This window comes from Sphaerodactylus townsendi, linkage group LG01, assembly GCF_021028975.2.
Source record: "Sphaerodactylus townsendi isolate TG3544 linkage group LG01, MPM_Stown_v2.3, whole genome shotgun sequence".
Classification (NCBI taxonomy): Eukaryota; Metazoa; Chordata; class Lepidosauria; order Squamata; family Sphaerodactylidae; genus Sphaerodactylus; species Sphaerodactylus townsendi.
In genome coordinates, this window is record NC_059425.1 from 136,802,925 (window position 1) to 136,823,471 (window position 20,547).

The window sequence follows — 20,547 nt, forward strand, 5'->3', positions numbered from 1 at the left end:
TGTCAAATAAATAAAGTCTTTGTCTTTAACAAAGTGTCTTTGTTAAATACATGGATTGATTAAAGTATTATAATGATAGGAAGGATTACTCCCAATAACCTTTTACATCCTTTGGTGTTGCTGGTAACCATTATTCTGTATTGTATGCACTTCTGCAACACTGAAAGCAGATATATTGTTGAAGCAACTTTACATATACATTTGCATTCTTATAGAAGTAGCAAAGGGGACTATGCAAGCCAGCAAAGTTCTACCACTAGAAATCATCTGCGTTCAAGAAAAGCAGTCTAAGATTTTAAGTATTTCTCACACACAGTTGCTTATTTGCTTATTTTTGAAAACTTATTTTTGAAAACTTGTGGGCTGTACACTTTCACTTTGTGTGTGTGTGCCGGTGTATATAATAGGAACTGAGGTTTTTTTGCCAAATTATACATCTGGTTTCTGTGCTTGTGTGTTGTTGTTGCTTACGATATTCTGTGAAGAATAATACCTAAGCAGTGTTGAAGTGTTTGAAGTGAATGTGCCTGGGGGTGTACAATTCAGATCTAAACTCCAACAGGAAAAAAAAAAACAGATTCACAATAACCAAGAGAATGCTGCATAGCCATATTTATTTTGTGAATCTCCAGTTAGGTAAGCCACAGGCTTGCGTTGTCCATACTGCACACATAATGAATTGTTCTCAATTACGTTCTAGCAACCCAGTGGAGCAGGTGTTCCAATGATGCCACAGCAGCCAGTTATGTATGGTCAGCCTATGATGAGGCCACCATTCGGAACAGCTGCAGGATCTGGTGCACAAGTAAGAGCCATCTGTCTTCAGCAGGGTTTTCACGGGGTTGTGACATAAACTCAAAGTGCCCCCACTTCATGTTCACCAATTAGTTTTTACAGTTTGGGGTATTCAGATTTAAACCAATATTACAAAATATGATTCTTGCTTCTAGTGTGGGTGCAAGAATAAATATATTGCAAACAGCAACTAACTACAGAGAATGACACCCGGGGCAAGATTTCAAATGCCCCCCCAAACAACGGGGGGGGGGGGGACTAAACACAACTGAGCATGACTTGTAGTTGGTCCTAAGACAGATACCTCTGAAACACATGAAGCTACTAATGAAAAGTAACCAGGATGTTTCAAGCAATTAGTGTGACACAGCCTATAGCAGGACATGGAAAATTCACCTCCCTCCCCCCCCCCCATTATAACCTGACACCAAACATCATGACCAATGCATTACAAGCACAAAAATAAAAGTATCATTTTTACCCATCTTTTCATTACTCTGTTTCTCATCTCTAATTAATATGAACCTGAAACTTAAAAAAAAATAGAGGAATGTCTAAGAACAAATCCACAGTTTAAAGGTGGGGGAAGGGGGAGAAAGAACAAGACACACACCCACTGGTGAGGAAGAATTACCCCCACAAAGAGTATATAAGCCCATAAAACAATCCAATCCACCACAACAGGAGCAGCAGACAGAAATATTAATTGGGGAACAGAAGAAAACAATCTACCAGAGGTCTGATACATGAGTTTTTATATATATATATATCAATATATACCAAGGGTGTACAACCTTCAACAATTTACAAACCAAACGACTACAAAACTCACAAAAAGACAGTCACAAAGAACAAGTGTAAGAGAGTCCATTTGCTTGATTAACACTATACAACATAGCATTGCTGGTAATTGGCATATTAAGTAATAATCCACAAAGCTCCAAAAACAATTGTTGAAAGTCTCTTATTTGGAAGTAGCACACATGAACTCTTTCAACATGCACTAAATATACACAGGAGTACAACTGGCTTAGTGCACTGGCATAAAACTGTTCATGATTCACACTTGGATTACCAACAGTGGTTCACCTCTGTAATTTGCCTTTCTCTGTAGCATTGCTAAAAAGCCATTTAGTTTCATAAAAAAAGGATACAATCAATACCAAAAGGCTGCTAAACACAATGATCTTGACTTAGCCATGGAACTCCTGTTTGCCACAAGGGAAATCAATAAACATTTCTGAGCAAACATTTAAACAGACCACTTTTAGGTTTTATACTATCACTATCTGCAAAGCAGAATTTGCTGATCTCTAACTGCACCATGTGAAGAACATATTCCACCTAACAGCGTATGGAACTTTCTCTTAACTGTCATCTCATATGGTCACAGTTGGCAGCTTATTAATATACTTGGGCCAAGGCAGAGGGATGAGGTTCTCTCCAAGCAAGGACCTCCAGAAGCTTGGCCTTACCTCACAAGCAAGCTCACAGCCCTCTACCACAGGAAGAGTGAGACCAGTCTACTTTACAGGGCTGTTGTCAGGCAGAGGTCACAGGCACATTAAGGGCTGGGGAGTGGGCAAAGCAGGCCTTTGCAAGGCAGCCAAGATCTAGGGCTACCTCTCCCTGGCACGAATGCTGCCACTGGGCAGGTGCTAAACAAAGGGAGGGCATCTTTAACAAGCTGAAGAAAAGTTCAGACATCATAACAAACCTCAGTATGCTTGTGATGGGGTGCAGGTAGGGCTTATTGAGACTTTCACCTTTATGCAGAAAGTTGCTTGCTATGTTTGGGTTTAATTTCAATCTGTAGGGACGAATCATTCCATTTTACCTAGGTCCCTGCATTTATACATCGTGGCAACTTGATGCTTGGTTGAAAATTTTCAGAGCCAAGTAGATCAATTGTATTCTGTGAATGAGGAGAGATCACACCTTTGACTGTTCTGCTCAATACTTCCTTCCTTCCTTCCTTCCTTCCTTCCTTCCTTCCTTCCTTCCTTCCTTCCTTCCTTCCTTCCTTCCTTCCTTCCTTCCTTCCTTCCTTCCCTGCTCTCCCCTGTTGTGATAGGTTCAGAGTGACTAACATCACTAAACATATATCAACATGCAATAAAATAACAGAGCAATAAATCTGGTGCCTTAAAATATCATCTCCAAGAGCAGGAACAATTTACATTGTGATGTTCTCCCCATACATTAACCAGATCTATAAGTGACAAGGAAGGGAAAGGAAGAAGAAAGAGAGGCTAGCTAAATCGAGCTGAAAAAGTCACTTGGGCTATAAACAGTTCAAAATGGGAGGGTGAATTAGGGGACTCACTATGGATTAATTTAAGGAAATATTTATATGATAATGTCCCTTACTCCCGAAATAGCCTGGACAGGTACCAGAAGGCAAGTGCTACAACAGAAAAGGCCAGGTTCACTGTCCAAATTATAGTTCTGCAACAAGGGAACATTCAAGTAAGGCCAACCTACTCTCAGTGATGGATTTTCAGACTTCCTCCATTTTGTCAAAGCTGCTAAACCTAATTAGTACCTTCTGTCCAACTCTGAAAGTGTTTCATTCAGATGGCTTCAAAGTAGTTACCTATGGTATGGATTTTAAAGTGGGAACAATTTTAATTGCATCTTTTAAAGAGGGTTTCTAATTTTGTTGTTGTTCTTCCCTTTTTGCTTATATCTTCTCTTTTGCTGTGCGTGTCATCTTGCTTGGTGGGAAATCTCTGCAGCTCTCACCAAGCCCTACACCTGTCACTCAGAGTCCCAAGAAACCTCCAACAAAGGACCCACTAGCAGATCTTAACATCAAGGATTTCTTATGAACCTTTTCAAGGTATAGATTGCCTTTTATATTTTTCAGTATGAATATAATAAGATTCGTTTGCTTGCATTCCACTGTGGAATTTTCATCAGGTACAAAGAATGAGTATTTGTTAAATGTGTTGGTTTGTTCAGATGTCTTTCATTTTCTGAAAACATTAAAAAATTGCATATATGTGAAAAAGTTTCTGGAATATCACACTTTTTCATACTTGTTCATTTGTGGGAAATAACAACCAAACTCCCAGGGCTGCTGTGAGCCATCATGGGTCTTCCATGTGACCCTGTTCCATATCAAATACTATGACAAAACCAAACTGACTGTTGCCATGCACTCAAAATCATGAAATAATCCTAAGGTCCATCCATTTGTCCATTGTGGCCAGTGTAGCTCATCAGAAAATAAAACTAGGAATCACAGAATTTTGGCAACCTGGTTCAAGATTATCATGGATCTTCCAGGGCCAAAAGATGAAAGGAATCAGAATATCCTGGTCCATCTTATCTCTTGGTTTCCAGTTTCACATTCAGTTCATATTTTCATCAAAATGTCCACTAAAATTTAAAAATCTTTCTTTGTCAATGCCAGTTTTGACTCCATCAGCATCTATTTAAAGATGGGAGTTTTTGCTCCAGTATGCACAATTGTGTACTAACCTACACAGAATTTTATTTGAAGAAATGCCCTTTGGCTGATTATGCACAAGGTGTTTGCTGCATGGTGCAGGCAAATTTCCACTGTGGCAAGATTTCTGGAACAGACGTATTTCCTCTGGTCCCATTTTCACTTTCCACTTTCTTCACGGCAAGCAAATCCACTTATAGCACAATTTAAATTTTGCTTCACTGCCTGAGCGTAACAGATTTGCTAGTGGGCGCAGCTTTGCCCTGGATGGTGGATAATAATGCCTAACATAGCCTGAAAAAAGACTCCCCAGCCAATTCTCTTTGAAGTCACGGGAATCTCGCCACGTGTAATTGGCCTGTGTCTTGATGTTTTCAACAATATGATTCTTATTCTCTTTTTTTACTTAATTTGTTGGCAAGTTGTATTAGTTGTGCCAGCACCTTTTTTCCTTTTGTTCATTTTCTTCAGGCAAGCCTTTCACTTGAAGGAAGCATTATTGCTTTTTATGGCTAAATATGTTAGGATAAGTATTCATTTCTGTACAGTTCATATTCTTGGCTGCTTCAACGTCTTTTAGCAAGCTGGATCATAAAACTTATAATTCAACCAGGTCATTCTAACTCTCTCATTTTGTCTTTACAGCTTTAGTTTTCTGACAGGATCACTGAAGATGTGAGTTTGGAATCTACAAATGAGATTTGTTTGTTGCTCAGAGTTTCCAAATGAGCCACCATTACCAAACCCAGTGCATATTCAGACTTCTCTCCTACTTCCAAAACGTGTAGCACAGCTGTGAAAGTGAACATTAGGAATGTGTATTCTTAGTTGTTACCCCTTCTCTCTCTCTTTCTCAGTTTGTGTACTTGGATTATTATTTATGTGTTTTACAACTTAAGCAATGGATGTATGTTTCTGATGCCTTCTTAGTGCTGCTCTGAACCTATCTAATGGGGGCGGATTATGCAGCTGTTGTGTGGTGAGCCATTTGGAGCGATGTGTTTGTGTTTCTGGAGGTCTCAATGTAAATAACTTTGGCAGACCCTCTAAATTTCCCCCCAAAGCCCAGTTTCTCTTGTATATCTGTTATACAAAATAATAGTGTGATAATATCAGACAGTAAGAAAAGTACTCTAAACCTACAACCCCCTTTGTGTGTGCGTGTGTGTGTGTGGGATACAATTTTTCCAAATGCAGGATTCTCAATCTGTTGTGAGAAATGTTTTATTTTTGTGGCACTGTACATGTTAAGATAATTATAATTTAAAGTAATATAAATCAAAAGTCCCGTTAACACTTCCTCTTTGAAGTTGCTATGTGAAAAATAAAAACACAATTGGGATTCCTTATCACTTTAGAACCGTTTTAGGTTTTTTCTGTTTGTTTCAGTTAAAATTGGGTCATATATTGGTTTTTGTTCATTCTCTGAAAATAAGTAAAGGGTGAGTTTTATGTCAGGTAGCTAAGAGAAACAATCATAGCAGTGCAGAAATATTGTCAAGCTAATTAAGTCTCTTTTCAGTGAATTTGTAGTCAAATCATGGCAAAGTGGTTTTTTAAAAATGTAGCTTTTGCTTTTATGTACATCTGTTAGTTTGATGCTTCTCTGTATATGCCGTAGACTAGTGTTTTCCATCCCTATACAGCGCTGCATAGCTTCCATACTGTCTGTGATTAAAGATCACGCTTATCTGGAGAACTGCACCCTTTACTATAGACAACAAAACTGGTGTTCCTTGGACATTTTTAATTTGTTCTCTCAAACTGTTTGTGCAGATGGCTTGGCTTAAGATTTTTGACTCCTTCCAAAGGTCACTGTTGATCAGTGTTACAAGTGGCTTGGCAGCTCTTCGTAAAAGCATATCAGATTGGAAAGATGTTCACCTAAATCTTTCAAATTAACTATTTAATCCACATATGAGTACCATTTTTTAAAAAGTGGTTGTATCTGAATTTATTGTGAGGAATAACAAACACTGTAATGACAGAGATAGAGAGAGAGAATTTCAAAATGGCTTTTCTTTGTACTTTGGTTTGAGGAAAAACCCAGTGCATGTAAACCCTCTGAGATGCAATAAAACACCTTGATCAAAGTAAATCTGAACACAAAAGTCTCCTCTTCCATTTCATAAGCAGTAGCCCATAATTGGGCATTTGTAGCAAGGGGCATAATGGATTGGATCAAGCAATTTCCACCCGTTCCCCTTTTCCCTTCGCAAGTTGCATTCTTTTTGTTCCTTATGGTCCCCTGTCCTCAACAGGAGCTGCATTTTGTGGACATCAGTGGAAGGGGGAATGCACAAAAATTCTTTTCTGCTGATGGACAATTTAATCTGGCTCCAACCCAGTGGCTGCAAACTTCTATTGGATGTAATGGTTAAGAGCTGTGAAAACGTTGGGCACTGGTTTTAACAACTGATTTAAGACACCCACTATCTCCTGAGAATGTACACAGTGCTTTTCAGAGTTCTAAGTGATTTATATTATCAGAGTCATCCTTGTAAGTAACTGGGAGTGCTTGAGAACCCGCCTCTTCAGATCATGTCATGCCCATCACAAGGAGGGAATTGATTGTTCGGCAGGCAGTCCAGCTGGCTTGTGGGCAACTCAGGTCTAGTCTGCAAAGTTACTTTTGACACAGTACTCATTGAGCCCCATTGCTGCCACTCTTCATTGTGGTCTGCTGTCAGTTGTAGACGGAACAAAAGCAATCAGTTATATACAAATAAACACAATACAATTCTGACGCCTGGAAATAACATTATAAGATCTGTGCAGAGAAACAGCTGTGTGGGTCAGTTGGCTGGAGAGAAGAGGAGCAAGGGGTGAAATTGCTCCATTTTGCTCTTGCATGAACTGAGGGGGAAAGGCAGCTTCATCTTCTCGTTTCAGCCTGCATCCTCCTGAGAATGATCTTTCAGGCGATCCGAAGGCACCTCAGGAATGGAGAGAAATGCAGGAAAATACTGGGTGTCTTCCGTGCACAGATGGTAGCATACGAAGAGTAAGACGTCTGTTGTTGGAAGAGCCTGTCATGAATCTACCACCTGATACGTTTCACCTCTAACTCCGGGCTGAATAAAGTTTACTGAAATTCAAAATGCAAAGACAAAAGTTCAGCCTTCAATTTGTACTGTTTCCTTCCAAAACCATTATTTGGTCCCAAATATACTTAGCCATAGTCCTATAGCATTATGACCTTATATGATACCTTATATTTTTATTTACGTAAAATTCTACTGAGCATTCTAAGAGTTGTGTTTGCTAGCTGTGATATTGTAGTTCATGGTATAATACCATAACACACAATTTTTGTTTAAAAATCCCCAAGTGCACAATTTCGAAAAACTGAACTGACATCTGTATATTAGCAGCTGACAAAACCTGAAGTTATGTGATAGAGGTGACTTCACCCATTTAAGTGTGTGTGAGTGTTAACTTATAGTGTAAGGAAATCTGGCTGCCATGTTTACAGTGAGAAGCCCATGACTGATAGTGTTGCTTTCTTAAATAACGTAACTGCAGTGATCTGGAAATATACAGAATTTCCAAACATTTTATTTGGGGTTAGGATTCTATTCATCTCAAGATCAGCTTACCCAGAAAGGTAGAAATGTAATTTATGTGCTCTTGGATGTGAGCATATATCTTTCATATATTATAGTGTATATCCAGAGCATTCAACTTCATCTTTTTATACCATACAACAGTTTATTATGTTTTCCAGCCATTTGGAAGAAGTACATGAATAATTTTTAAACTGCTGTCTTTAAGAGGAATTGTCAAAGCAGAAATTCTGCTAACCAGTTATGTGAGGCGGCTGTTAGATCAAAAATACCCTATTGCCACTCTCAGGTTATGAAGTTCTGCACTGTACTACATACAGGATGCAGAATATTGTGGTGTTGCTTGTGTCCAAATGGAACAGCCATGATTGCCATAGTATTGCAACCATTTCTTTTTCTTGAATGCAGTATATCTCAGTTACAGAACAGTACAGTTCAGGTCTAGACCTAGGTGACAAAAATACTCAAGGTTCAGGTTTAGCCGTCCTTCCCCACCATGAAACATGCCTCACATCCAGGTAAATTAGAGAGACTTCTTAGAGATGTAGATTGGTCGTTGCCTGGGGCCAGTTTGATTGTGCTTACCTGAGCATGTGGAACCCTACATTTAATTAAACAGCCTATTCAGAAAAGGATTGCTTTAATTTGGGGGAGGTTTAACTTCCCAGTATGCATGCTTACAATTGTTGCTTTCATCTTAACATTTCTAAATGGACTTGCGTTATTAGTTGTATTAACCCTGAGGAAAAGGGGTGGCAATTGTATTGTAGAGCTCCTTTGTTTAATCCCTTGGCCAAGTCTGGACATGTCCAGTTTGCCTGATTTGGAAATAACTGCAGAGGTTCAAGAGAGGTATATCTTAGCATAGCATTAGTTTTAAACCATCAGACAAGCTTTCTAGGCTTAGCTGGGGGATAGTTTTGTATCTGATTGTGCCCTCTACTGGTTGGCCAGCAACCTACTGCTGCACATACCTGAGGATTATACTTATGCTACTTGCATGTTACTTTCTGGTACAAGCAATATGCCAGTGTGACTCGGTTGTAGAGCCACAGGTGACACTGTGGAACTTACTATGACATTTAGGTTGCCTGACCCACAGCTTCAGTTCAGTTCAGTCTTCATGTGCGAGGGTGAAACCATCTTTGAACTTGATCAAGGATGGCCAATTGGGTTTAATTATCCTTTGTTGTTCTAAAGCAGTGGTTCTCAACCTTCCTAATGCCGCAACCCTTTAATACAGTTCCTCATGTTGTGGTGACCCCACATTTATCCGTTTTACAGATGGAGAACACTGATGCAGAGAGGCAACCCCTGTGAAAGAGTCATTCGACCCCCAAAGAGGTCGCGACCCACAGGTTGAGAACCGCTGTTCTAAAGAGAGTGCAGTGCTGCACTTTAATGAAGTCACGCCAGCTCCAAACACAGTGTACAGAAAGTGTGTAAATAGCTTCCCAGGTGCTATTATCACAGTACTTCTAAAAGGCAGTAGTTTCAAAAATTTAATTGGGGATAAGTTACAATTTAGCACAGTGCAAAAAACTTCCTAAACAGAAGATCAAGACTTCTGAAACTATCCTCTGAGACCATGGAGTAAATAAACACACAGGTTCTGATTGGATAGCAGTACAGACCATTGCTGAATTGGTTAACAGGAGCAACAAGGAGATTTCCCCCACCACCACCACCACCCCTTTCTGAAATTTAGGTCCTAGAGAATCTAATTGGACTGACTGGGAACATCCATATCTAGAACTGGGTCTGTACAGATATTTGTTCAGTAGCAATTCAAACAGATGCTGCTGCTGTAGTTCTTTGCTTATTTGGTTGCCCTTAAATTTGGACAGATAATCAATGGAGATGCTTCTCAATTCTTGGGGGGGGGGGTGAGGGAATATTGCTGCATTGCATCATTCACTGTGAGCGGTATGACATGCGAACAGTCCTAAGTGGCTCTGTTGGTTTCAAGGTTTGGTTTTTTTTACATTTCATTGCTTTCTTGCTAAATTTGAAATCCAGTCTAAAGTTTCACTTAAGGTTATGATCCAAACCTTGAGATAAAGTTGAGCAGAAGTAGAAGCTTCCAGCTTTAAAGTATGGCTGCTGAATTTTTCATCAGGCTGCTTCAAAACAGCTACCAGAACTGTGGCAACACTTCATGCAGCTTAGCAGTTTTTGCATCTCAGAACCTTCTGGATCTTCATGGCATTTTCCTCTGTGATTTAATATCCTGCCTTACTTTTATCCTGCCCTATAATTTTTGTGTGGTTTTAAAATCTTTTTTGGCCTTCTCAATAACAGCTAAAGGGTGGATTAGGTTTGTTTTGAGGTATTTTTGACAGTTAACTTTCCAAAAATGGTAAAAGCTTTTAAAGATCTCATTGAGTTGGCCAGTGTATTTCTTAGTTTATAATTGTCGTGTGTGGGTGTGTGTGCGTGCGTGCACATGCTGAAATACAGGGACATCAAATATAGCCATCTGGGACACAAGCATATATTGTCTTTGTACTGGAAAATAACAGTGAAGAAGGTGGGTTCTCTATACTTGTGGTGACACTCTCATTTGTCGGGCGAAACCATTATAGTGGAGCAGCCCACCCTGCATGTAAGCCAGGGGGTGCCAAGTCACATCATCACTTGTCAGCAATATCACAGGTACTGCTGTCACATAGTCTCCCACTACGTTACCAAATGTGGGATGGAACTATGCAGAAATGAGCTTTATTTTGAAGGTTTGGACGGTACAAAACCTTCACTTTGAGTTTTACAAGTTGTATCTCTCTTGTCAGATGGGGGTAGTCAGTTGCTAAGCAGCTTCACACAACCAGGCTGCAGAAATGCAAATAGCAGGTCTGGCCGGAAACAATTAAGAGGCAACTCCCCTCTCCTTGCACTTGGAAAGGTGACATCTAGCAGGGTGCAGACTTTTGGATGATGAAAATCCCAGAGAAGTATTTTCTTGGAGTCTTCAGGAAAGGCTTCTTTGGCCTGACCTGTCCAGGGAGTGGGCAAACTTGTTAAAACTCCTCGGCCTAAGGAAAAGGCTCTCTTTTGTGCAGATTCCACCAAGGCAGGCAGATCTCTTCTGGGCCCTGCTGTAGGTGGCCATCACCCCGTGGAGGACTGCAGGCCTGAGCAGAGGCTCCAAGGTAATGGGAATCCTTTACAACCACTGTAACCTTTGAGTTTAAGGAGCGTGCCTGAAGTAAACGTCGGCTAGGGCTTGTAACAGAGGGAAGGAGAAATGTTTGCATTTTTGGATTCCTTGCTCAGTCTGTTGATGTAATGACAATGTGCCTGTGGACATTAATTTTGAACAACTTTTAATGTTAGGAACTGTTCTCTGTACCACATAGACCACCACTGGTCTGGGCACACTATATTTAAAATGAGCACTAGGACAAGGGAAAGAAGTCAATTGGCAAGTTGCTCCTACCCTGCGGTGTGCAAGTGCAGTAAGCTGTTCCCATGGTGACCAAATGCTAGGTAGCAGGAGATACAGAGATGAGGTGAGGCCTTAGAATGGCAACACAGGGAAGGGAAGCTGGGGGCCCTGGTTCTCTCACTGCATAGTTCCTACAAAGGTCAGATGGTGGCAGTGGTTCAACCACAGAAGGAGAGAAAATCCACTCCAAGGCCTGGGAAAGCTGAGTGGGTAGAATATGCTAGGCAGAGATCTTGGACGGCCATCAGTGCCCAGACATCTTGGAACAAGCTGGAACAGAGCCTGCAAGCCAGTTGAGTTGTTCCACCACAGCAATATTTCAGGTATAAAAATCATGCTTCTTAGGTAAGTGGAAAACCAATGGTAAGTTCCAGTGAAATAAATGGGTCTGAAGGCAAAATGGTGTAATGATGCCACATCTCTGTTCAAGAGTGGCTCTTCAATATCAGGAAATTATGTACATGTACAATGCACCCAACATTGTCAAAGGATCCCTCCCCCCTTTTTTTGTTCCAGCATCTTCACTGTAGCCCTACTAATTTACTGAAGCATCTTATTTTCTCCAGTTGGATTTGTGTAGCCGTGGTCCAGCATCTTGCAACAACTTTTGCTGTCCTTTTCTTGCCATATATTCACATTATGCCTTGGAATCTATGCCTTTAGGGAAGAAAACCCACTCATCCTGGAGTTCTGCAACAGCAGCCTTTTTTTCCCCAGCAGTTCAGTGCAGGGGTGTATCTGCAGAAAATGACACCAAAAGCAAACACTGAAATTGAGCCTCTCCCCACCCCCAAATCAGACAGATCTTCCCCATCTTGGAAGACAAGCTGCCCGGCAGGCAGGTCTGCCAATTACTTTGAATTACAGGTAGACCAATTCTCTGGAAGGCTAGTCTTCTTGTCATCAAAAAGCACTTGTAGACCTGGCCTTCACAGCAGCAAGGTCTACTCATTGCTTCTTAATAGTAGGTAGACCAGCCCTCCCAGTAATGGTTGCTTCTTAGTTTGTGAAGGGGTGACCTGGACAACCCTAGGCAAGTAGTGCCTGGAACTCATGCCCTGGCTTGCCCGACCCTAAATGTGCCAATGGTCCAGTGAACTATATGCTGATGTCTAGCTAACCTGCTCTTGTCAGATCTCAGAAGCTAAGCAGAGTTGGCCCTGCTTAGTACTTGTATGGGTGACCACCAAGGAATACTACAATTGCTAAGCAGAAGAAGGCAATAGCAAACCATCATCATTAATCTCTTGCCTTGAAAATCCTGCTGGGTCACCAAAAGTTACCTGAGACTTGATGGCACTTTGCACACATACATAAAAATAGAATCTAAGTACTAATGCCTGTGGAACTCCACTCTGAAAATGTTGCCTAGACTTGAACTAGGCATATTTGATAAATGCATATATATTAAAACTGTCCAGCTGATTCTTTAAGTGTCTCCCTCACATTTGTTGAAAAGAGGTCTAGATTTCCAAAAGGGAAAGGGTCACACAGATAAAATTGCTCTTGTTTGAGTTCACTTTCAGAGATGTTCAGCATCTCTTCTTCCACTCCACCTATAATTAACACTGGAATATTGGAGCCATAGTATTAAATGGCCAGCACTGTTCCTGCTCTCTACTGACTGCTCTTCTCTGATAGAGATTTATTGGCCAGTCAAAAAGAGTACATTTCAGTACAGTCAATGCAGCAGTTTCTGTCTTTTTTTTAAAAAAAAACTTTTAGTTAAAGATCTTGTGAAAAAGCTTAATTGCTGGGTCTGATTACTTCCCGTCCTGTTGATCGCACCAAAGGGAATTTATGGTTACGTTGGTTGTGGAAGATGTTGCAGCCAGCTCCATAGTATCAGTTAACATGTATTCTGTATGAAATTACATTGTCCACCAGGATGTCCACTGTGGTTCTGGAATCCAGCTGCACAGCAGTGCTCCAAATTTAGCTAGAAAATTTACCTCCACAATGAAACTGGCCCTCAGTTCTGAAGATGCTGCCTTGCCAGCAAGCAGCTGCTGAGAAGAAACATCCACTGTGGTCTCGATGAAGGCTAAGTACAGGTCTGCACCCAGCTGTTAGAAAGCTGTGTCATTTCAATCCAAAGCAGCATTCTGCAATTGATGTGGTAGTTGGAATAGACACAGTGCCCACTTAGAGTTAGCAAATAAGTATGCCCTGACAATACTGTCTCCACCTTGCACGTCAGAATTAAAGGCTGGCTATTTCACTTTGAGATGCTTTCTACGGGCTGCTGTCATATGAGTAGCTTTCTATGGCTGAGCAGACACATGATATTGCTTGATCACTACACTGTCATTTGGCTATTGGGAGAGCCCTCTGATCTGTTCCTTCTTTCCCAACATAAAAAAGGGGAGACCTGCAAATAGAGCGGATCTCTCTCCCATCTTAGCTTTGTCTCTCACGCACTAATGGTGACACTGCTGGGACTGGGCCTCCCCCCCCCCCCATGTAAATAAAAATGGTTTGGCTATTAAAAGTACTGAATTACCTGCCCTCTCACAGAAATATGCCCTCCTCCCATTTGAAAGAAAACTATGGTAAATGACTTTCTTCATGGCCTAATCGAAGAGATAGAAAAAGTGCAGAGAAGGGCAACGAGGATGATTGAAGGATTGGAGCACCTTCCTTATGAGGAGAGGCTGCAGCGTTTGGGACTCTTCAGTTTGGAGAGGAGACGTCTGAGGGGGGATATGATTGAAGTCTATAAAATTATGCATGGGGTAGAAAATGTTGACAGAGAGAAATTTTTCTCTCTTTCTCACAATACTAGAACCAGGGGGCATTCATTGAAAATGCTGGGGGGAAGAATTAGGACTAATAAAAGGAAACACTTCTTCACGCAACGTGTGATTGTTGTTTGGAATATGCTGCCACAGGAGGTGGTGATGGCCACTAACCTGGGTAGCTTTAAAAAGGGCTTGGACAGATTTATGGAGGAGAAGTCAATCTATGGCTACCAATCTTGATCCTCCTTGATCTCAGATTGCTAATGCCTTAGCAGACCAGGTGCTCAGGAGCAGCAGCAGCAGCAGAAGGCCATTGCTTTCACATCCTGCATGTGAGCTCCCAAAGGCACCTGGTGGGCTACTGCGAGTAGCAGAATGCTGGACTAGATGGACTCTGGTCTGATCCGGCAGGCTAGTTCTTATGTTCTTATGTTCTTATGTTCTTACTTACTAGCCTGAAATTTTGGCCATGGTTAAAACTGGTTTGTAACTATGGGTAATGCAAATGATGCAGCTATAACACGAAGCATATCACCATGGTTCATGCCAATGCAAGCCCCGGGGCCATTCACACGAATGACCCTGCTAGCTGTGCAGCTGACGGAGCAGGCTCAGCACGGCCGCGCAGCCCCCCAAATGCCCCCTTACCTCCTCCTGGCTTCTGTTACTCTTTGGAGACCAGGGGACATGCCCCCATGGCCAGACCGACAACTGCAGGGACGGAGGCCGGGAGGTGTGTCCCCTGGCCTCCACAGGGTGAAAATTAAAAAAAACTAGAAAAATCTTTGCCTGTAATAAAAGTCTGGGCAGCTAGAAATCTACTGGTCAAAGTAGGGCTGTGTCCTCTGAGCTGCTGTATTCTGATTTCAGAGTCTTCAAACATGACAGCCTCACAGACATTTATTCGCTGTGATGTTTGTCTTCATTGGATTTACTTCATGAAGTATGAATGCCAATGGTACAATAAATATGGCAGTTAGAAGAAGAAGAAGGAGGAGGAGGAGGAGGAGGAGGAGGAGGAGGAGGAGTTTGGATTTTTATCCCCTCTTTCTCTCCTATAGGAGACTCAAAGGGGCTTATAATCTCCTTTCCCTTCCCCCCCACAACAAACACCCTGTGAGGTAGGTGGGGCTGAGAGAGCTCTGAAGAACTGTGACTAGCCCAAGGTCACCCAGCTGGCGTGTGTGGGAGTGCACAGGCTAATCTGAATTCCCCAGATAAACCTCCACAGCTCAAGCGGCAGAGTGGGGAATCAAACCCGGTTCCTCCAGATTAGAATGCACCTGATCTTAACCACTATGCCACTGCTGCTTTTCTGTTACAAACTAATGTAGGCTCAGGGACGTATGTATAGATTTTTTATGGGGGGAGTTCGGGGGTGGGGCTACACCCTCACCCGCCCCTAGGGCATGGCCTAACCCTAACCCTAACCCTAACCCCATCCTCCATTGTTTTCAATGGAAGCTAATAGAAGATGAAGGCTACATCTTTGAGGGTCCATAACTTTGGACATCCTGAACCAAACTTCACTAAACCTGGGTGGTATCATTAGGTTTCGCCTCCTAAAGTTATTGCCTCCTGGAAGTTTGGTGCTTCTAGCTTAACATTTGAACCCCTGACAGCAGGCACCCCCCAAATTTCCCCAGATTCTCCTTTTAAATCCACCCCCTTCGGCATGGATTTAAAGGAAGAATCTGAGGTCCTCAGTTTAGAAGAAGAAGAAGAGTTTGGATTTATATCCCCCCTTTCTCTCCTGTAGGAGACTCAAAGGGGCTTATAATCTTCTTGCCCTTGCTCCCTCACAACAAACACCCTGTGGTGCTGAGAGAGCTCTGAAAAGCTGTGACTAGCCCAAGGTCACTCAGCCTGCGTGTGTGGGAATGCACAGGCTAATGCACAGGCTAATCTGAATTCCCCAGATAAGCCTCCACAGTTCAAGTGGCAGAGCAGGGAATCAAACCCGGTTCCTCCAGATTAGAATGCACCTGTTCTTAACCACTACGCCACATTGAAAGTGATGCTGTTTCAGGGTGGGGGATAATGTTGTTTAACTAGGGATCCCAGATTCTCCCTTTAAGGTGGATTTAAAAGGAGAATTTGGGCTCTCTAGTTTAAACAGCATCGAAAGTGGTATCAATAAGAGACTCTCCTGATAATATATCACAGGTTTGGTGAAGTTTGGTTCAGGGGGACTAAAGTTATGGACCCTCAAAAGTGTAGCCCCCATCTTCTATTAGCTCCCATTGGAAACAATGGAGGATGGGAGCACCCCCTTTGGGAGTCCATAACTTTGGACCCCCTGAACCAAACCTCACCAAACCCGGGTAGTATCATCAAGAGAGTCCCCCAAACAATCCCTGAAAGTTTGGTGCTGCTAGCCCAAACAATGGGCCCCCTGCAGGCCAAAAACCAAAAAAGCACTAAAATGTTTTTAAAACCCACAAACGGAGGGGCGGAGCTTCGGTCATGAATGGGAGGGTTCAAACCCGAGAACCCCCCCTTACCTACGTCTGTGTGTAGGCCCCTTCCACACATGCAGAATAATGCACATTCAATCCACTTTCACAATTGTTTGCAAATAGATTTTGGTATTCCGCACAGTAAAATCCAGCTGCAAAGCGCACTGAAAGTGGATTGAAAGCACATTATTCTGCATGTGCGGAAGGGGCCGTAGTTAGCCTTCTAGAAATGGCTTGTTGCTTTTATCACATGCCATACCGTTTGGCATGAGGAAACTGGTTTGAGTGCTCAAATGTAGTCTACCCTCGCTGCATTACTTTCCTCCTGAAGATGGGAAATTCAAAATTTAGATATTCCCATAGAAAAGAATCTATGGGGCCAATCAGGTTTTCATGGCAGTTTCTTCCTGCTAGCCACTCTTGTAGAAGGGTTACACATCAGCTATTCTTGGACTTTTTTTCTCATCACCCATACAGTGTGGATTTGTTATTTTTATTTTACCATTATTCAAAAGAATTCAGTAAGTCTAAACTATTTAGTAGAGTATTTGGAAGCCAATTAAATATGTGGGATTTGATGGCTGGATGACCATAAAAGTTAGTGAGCCGCCCCTCTCAGCTTTTTTTCTTACAGAATTTGTATATATTTCTATTACTGTTTGAAAGTTTGTTCTTTCCCTGCCTTTGGATCCAAGCAGACTATTAGGCTTTCATACATTTGTTCTAGTCAAGCGTTAATATCATGTTATGTGTTTTTCTCCTCTGATAAAGGGCAAGGAGAATATTATTGTTGGCTTTTGCACCAGAAGTTCAGCTGTACTGCAATGATTTGCCCTTGCTATGATTTGCCTCTCTGAAATGGACAAAGCAGAAATATGCAGGAATGTTGGTACAGTTATTTGCTGACTACCGTCAAGGGGCTTCCAAAAGCAGGTTTTGATCAGTTTGGCCATTTCTATGTCACTGTCACCAACTAGAGAAATGATTCCAAAACTGTAAAGTATCGTTTGCCTGCAGACAGGGAACAAGGGGAGCTTGGCACTTTCAGTTGGGTAATAAAAAAGAGCCAAGTTTAGTTATTTATTTACGTTGATTAAAGAGGATATGTGGTGCAGAGAGGCCAAAACCTCATTCCAGACCTAGCTGCAATATGACTGACTGGTGGGAGGCAGAAGAACCTGGCCTCCTCTTGTTTGCACATTTCTGAATTTATAGATGAGGGGAGACAATCCTCGTTCTGAGCCTTGAGTCTTCACAGACGTGCAGCTCAGGCTCCTCCTTGTCAAGCCTTCATGATGTTTGAAGGAGATGTGCCACTTTCTGTCCCCCTTGCCACGGGGCTTGTGAGTTGGGAAAAATGACACTGCTCAAGGGCTTCCTGTCCCACGTGCATGAAGACACCAAGGCCTAAACCCAGTCTGTTGGTTAGCATTGCACCATCCAAATAATTCCCCATAGTTACCAGGGTGTTCACCTAAGTGGTTCTGTATACCATTCAAGCAATTTAACCGACACTGCTAACACCAGCTTTGCTGAAACTGATGGATGTCCTGCTATTTTCAGACTAGGGTAGGCAAAAATCCCACCCAGCCTAGTGCCAAATCCAGAGAAGAGAACAAATTCCTACTGAGTCCCCAAACGGGCAGCAAGTTTGTGCCCACTATGGAATAAAAGGAGGGAGGATAAGTGTTTGGGAAATACTGGGAGACCTTGACAGCATTTTTAAGCTACATTCACACATACAGATCTTCAGTGTGTGTGCCACTGCGATTAGCCTTGGAAGAAGAAAAAAAGATGTGCTTTTTAAACTAATGGTCAGGGTGTGGGGTGTGTATGTGTGTTTCCCTTCTGATTTAACTTTTATTTGAAGGGGAAAGTTTTAAAGGAGACTGCCAGGTACAGTGGCCATAGAAGTCTTATCCTTGCATAATCAGAACAGAGCAGAACATAATCAGAACAGAGCCTGTCCCACCCTTAAATACTTTGTGTTCATTGAGCTGCATTTGTTGTAGCTATTTATTTCACCTCCAGCACCCTGTGCTTGCTGTCAACAAATGGACACTCCTGTCCCCGCTGCCTCATCCCCATCCTCAAGTATATGGAACAAAGACTTACAATTGGGCTTTTTGTAGGCATGAGTCCAGCACGTGAGCCAGCACGTGTCTTTATGGAATAACCATTCCCTGTATGTATTTATATTGGCTTCCACTTGATAAAGTAATTCCTCATTTTCCTGAAAGGTATTTCTGGACTGTATAAACACTTGTGTTCTGAACTGAAAATACTGTTCTCATTGAATGTTTTTTCCTCCTCAGCTCTCTGTCTTTAGTCAATAGTTTTTGGACATTCTTCCTGACAGGAAATTGCTCTCCATTCAGCCTCCTATGTTATATGTTTTCCATTTAATTTTAGGCACTTCACAGATATGTAATAAATAATGAAAATGAAGACTGATTACATACATTCTCAGATTAAAACTGTAATATCAATGTTTTAAAATACCCGAGTTTTTGTTTCACTTTATTTTTGCAGCTTTTGTTTGGGGCCATTGCTCATTCTGTTGGTATCTCTATGGACTCAGGAATCTTGCAGTTCCTCTACTAGCCCATCATTTCCCCCACCTTCCTGAATTGAGGGACCAGCAATAAGAGCTATTAAAAACTCTAGGACCCCTGTCTTGAATGCTACCACAACCATGCAAAATGCATCCTAGTGCATCAGAAAACACAAAAGCAACTTTTTCATTGTATTGTCGAAGGCTTTCACGGCCGGAATCACTTGGGTGCTGTGTGGTTTCCGGGCTGTATGGCCGTGTTCTAGCAGCATTCTCTCCTGACGTTTCGCCTGCATCTGTGGCTGGCATCTTCAGAGGATCTTGCGGTTATAGATGCGGTGAGCCTGAGAAGAAAGGTTAGAGAACACAGTAAGTGTGCTTTCCTGAGCCATAGTTTTTCCAATCTCCGTGTGTCTTGGAATAATTTCTCCCCGTAGAGATGTTCAATGTATTGTCGAAGGCTTTCACGGCCGGAATCACTTGGGTGCTGTGTGGTTTCCGGGCTGTATGGCCGTGTTCTAGCAGCATTCTCTCCTGATGTTTCGCCTGCATCTGAAGATCCTCTGAAGATGCCAGCCACAGATGCAGGCGGGTGGGTGGGAGCTGAGAGAGAGCTCTGAAGAACTGTGATTTAGCCCAAGGTCACCCAGCTGGCGTGTGTGGGAATGCACAGGCTAATCTGAATTCCCGGGCAAGCCTCCCACAGCTCAAAAGCTGGCAGAGTGGGGAGATCAAGCCAGTTCCTCCAGATTAGAGATGCACCTGATCTTAACCACTATGCCACTGCTGCTTTTTCTGTTACACAGAACTAATGTAGGCTCAGGGACGTATGTATAGATTTTTTATGGGGGGAGTTCGGGGGTGGGGCTACACCCTCACCCGCCCCTAGGGCATGGCCTAACCCTAACCCTAACCCTAACCCCATCCTCCATTGTTTTCAATGGAAGCTAATAGAAGATGAAGGCTACATCTTTGAGGGTCCATAACTTTGGACATCCTGAACCAAACTTCACCAAACCTGGGTGGTATCATTAGGAGCGTCTCCTAAAGATACCCTGGAAGTTTGGTGCTTCTAGCTTAACATTTGAACCCCTGACAGCAGGCACCCCCCAAATTTCCCCAGATTCTCCTTTTAAATCCACCCCCTTCGGCATGGATTTAAAGGGAGAATCTGAGGTCCTCGGATTTAGAAGAAGGAAAGAAAGAGTTTGGATTTATATCCCCTTTCTCTCCTGTAGGAGACTCAAAGGGAGCTTATAATAATCTTCTTGCCCTTGCTCTCCCTCACAACAAACACCCTGGCCAGTTGCTGGGGAAGCTCTGAAAAGCTGTGACTAGCCCAAGGTCACTCAGCCTGCGTGTGTGGGAATGCACAGGCTAATGCACAGGCTAATCTGAATTCCCCAGATAAGCCTCCACAGTTCAAGTGGCAGAGCAGGGAATCAAACCCGGTTCCTCCAGATTAGAATGCACCTGTTCTTAACCACTCACATGCACATTGAAAGTGATGATGCTGTTTCAGGGGTGGGGATA

The 20,547-nt window shown here is 42.4% G+C and overlaps 1 protein-coding gene across 13 annotated transcripts in view; it reads left to right on the forward strand.

Moving 5' to 3' along the window:
* Positions 1-6,347, forward strand: part of SNAP91 (synaptosome associated protein 91) — a 97,539-nt gene extending 91,192 nt beyond the window's left edge. For all 13 annotated transcript variants that reach the window (XM_048495161.1, XM_048495104.1, XM_048495180.1 and 10 more), the window contains 3 exons: positions 701-805; positions 3,534-3,637; positions 4,895-6,347. In XM_048495161.1, coding sequence (XP_048351118.1) covers positions 701-805; positions 3,534-3,626 — 198 coding nt within the window. In that variant the 3' untranslated portion in view covers positions 3,627-3,637; positions 4,895-6,347. The remainder of the gene's footprint in view (positions 1-700; positions 806-3,533; positions 3,638-4,894) is intronic.
* The last annotated feature ends 14,200 nt before the right edge of the window (positions 6,348-20,547 follow it).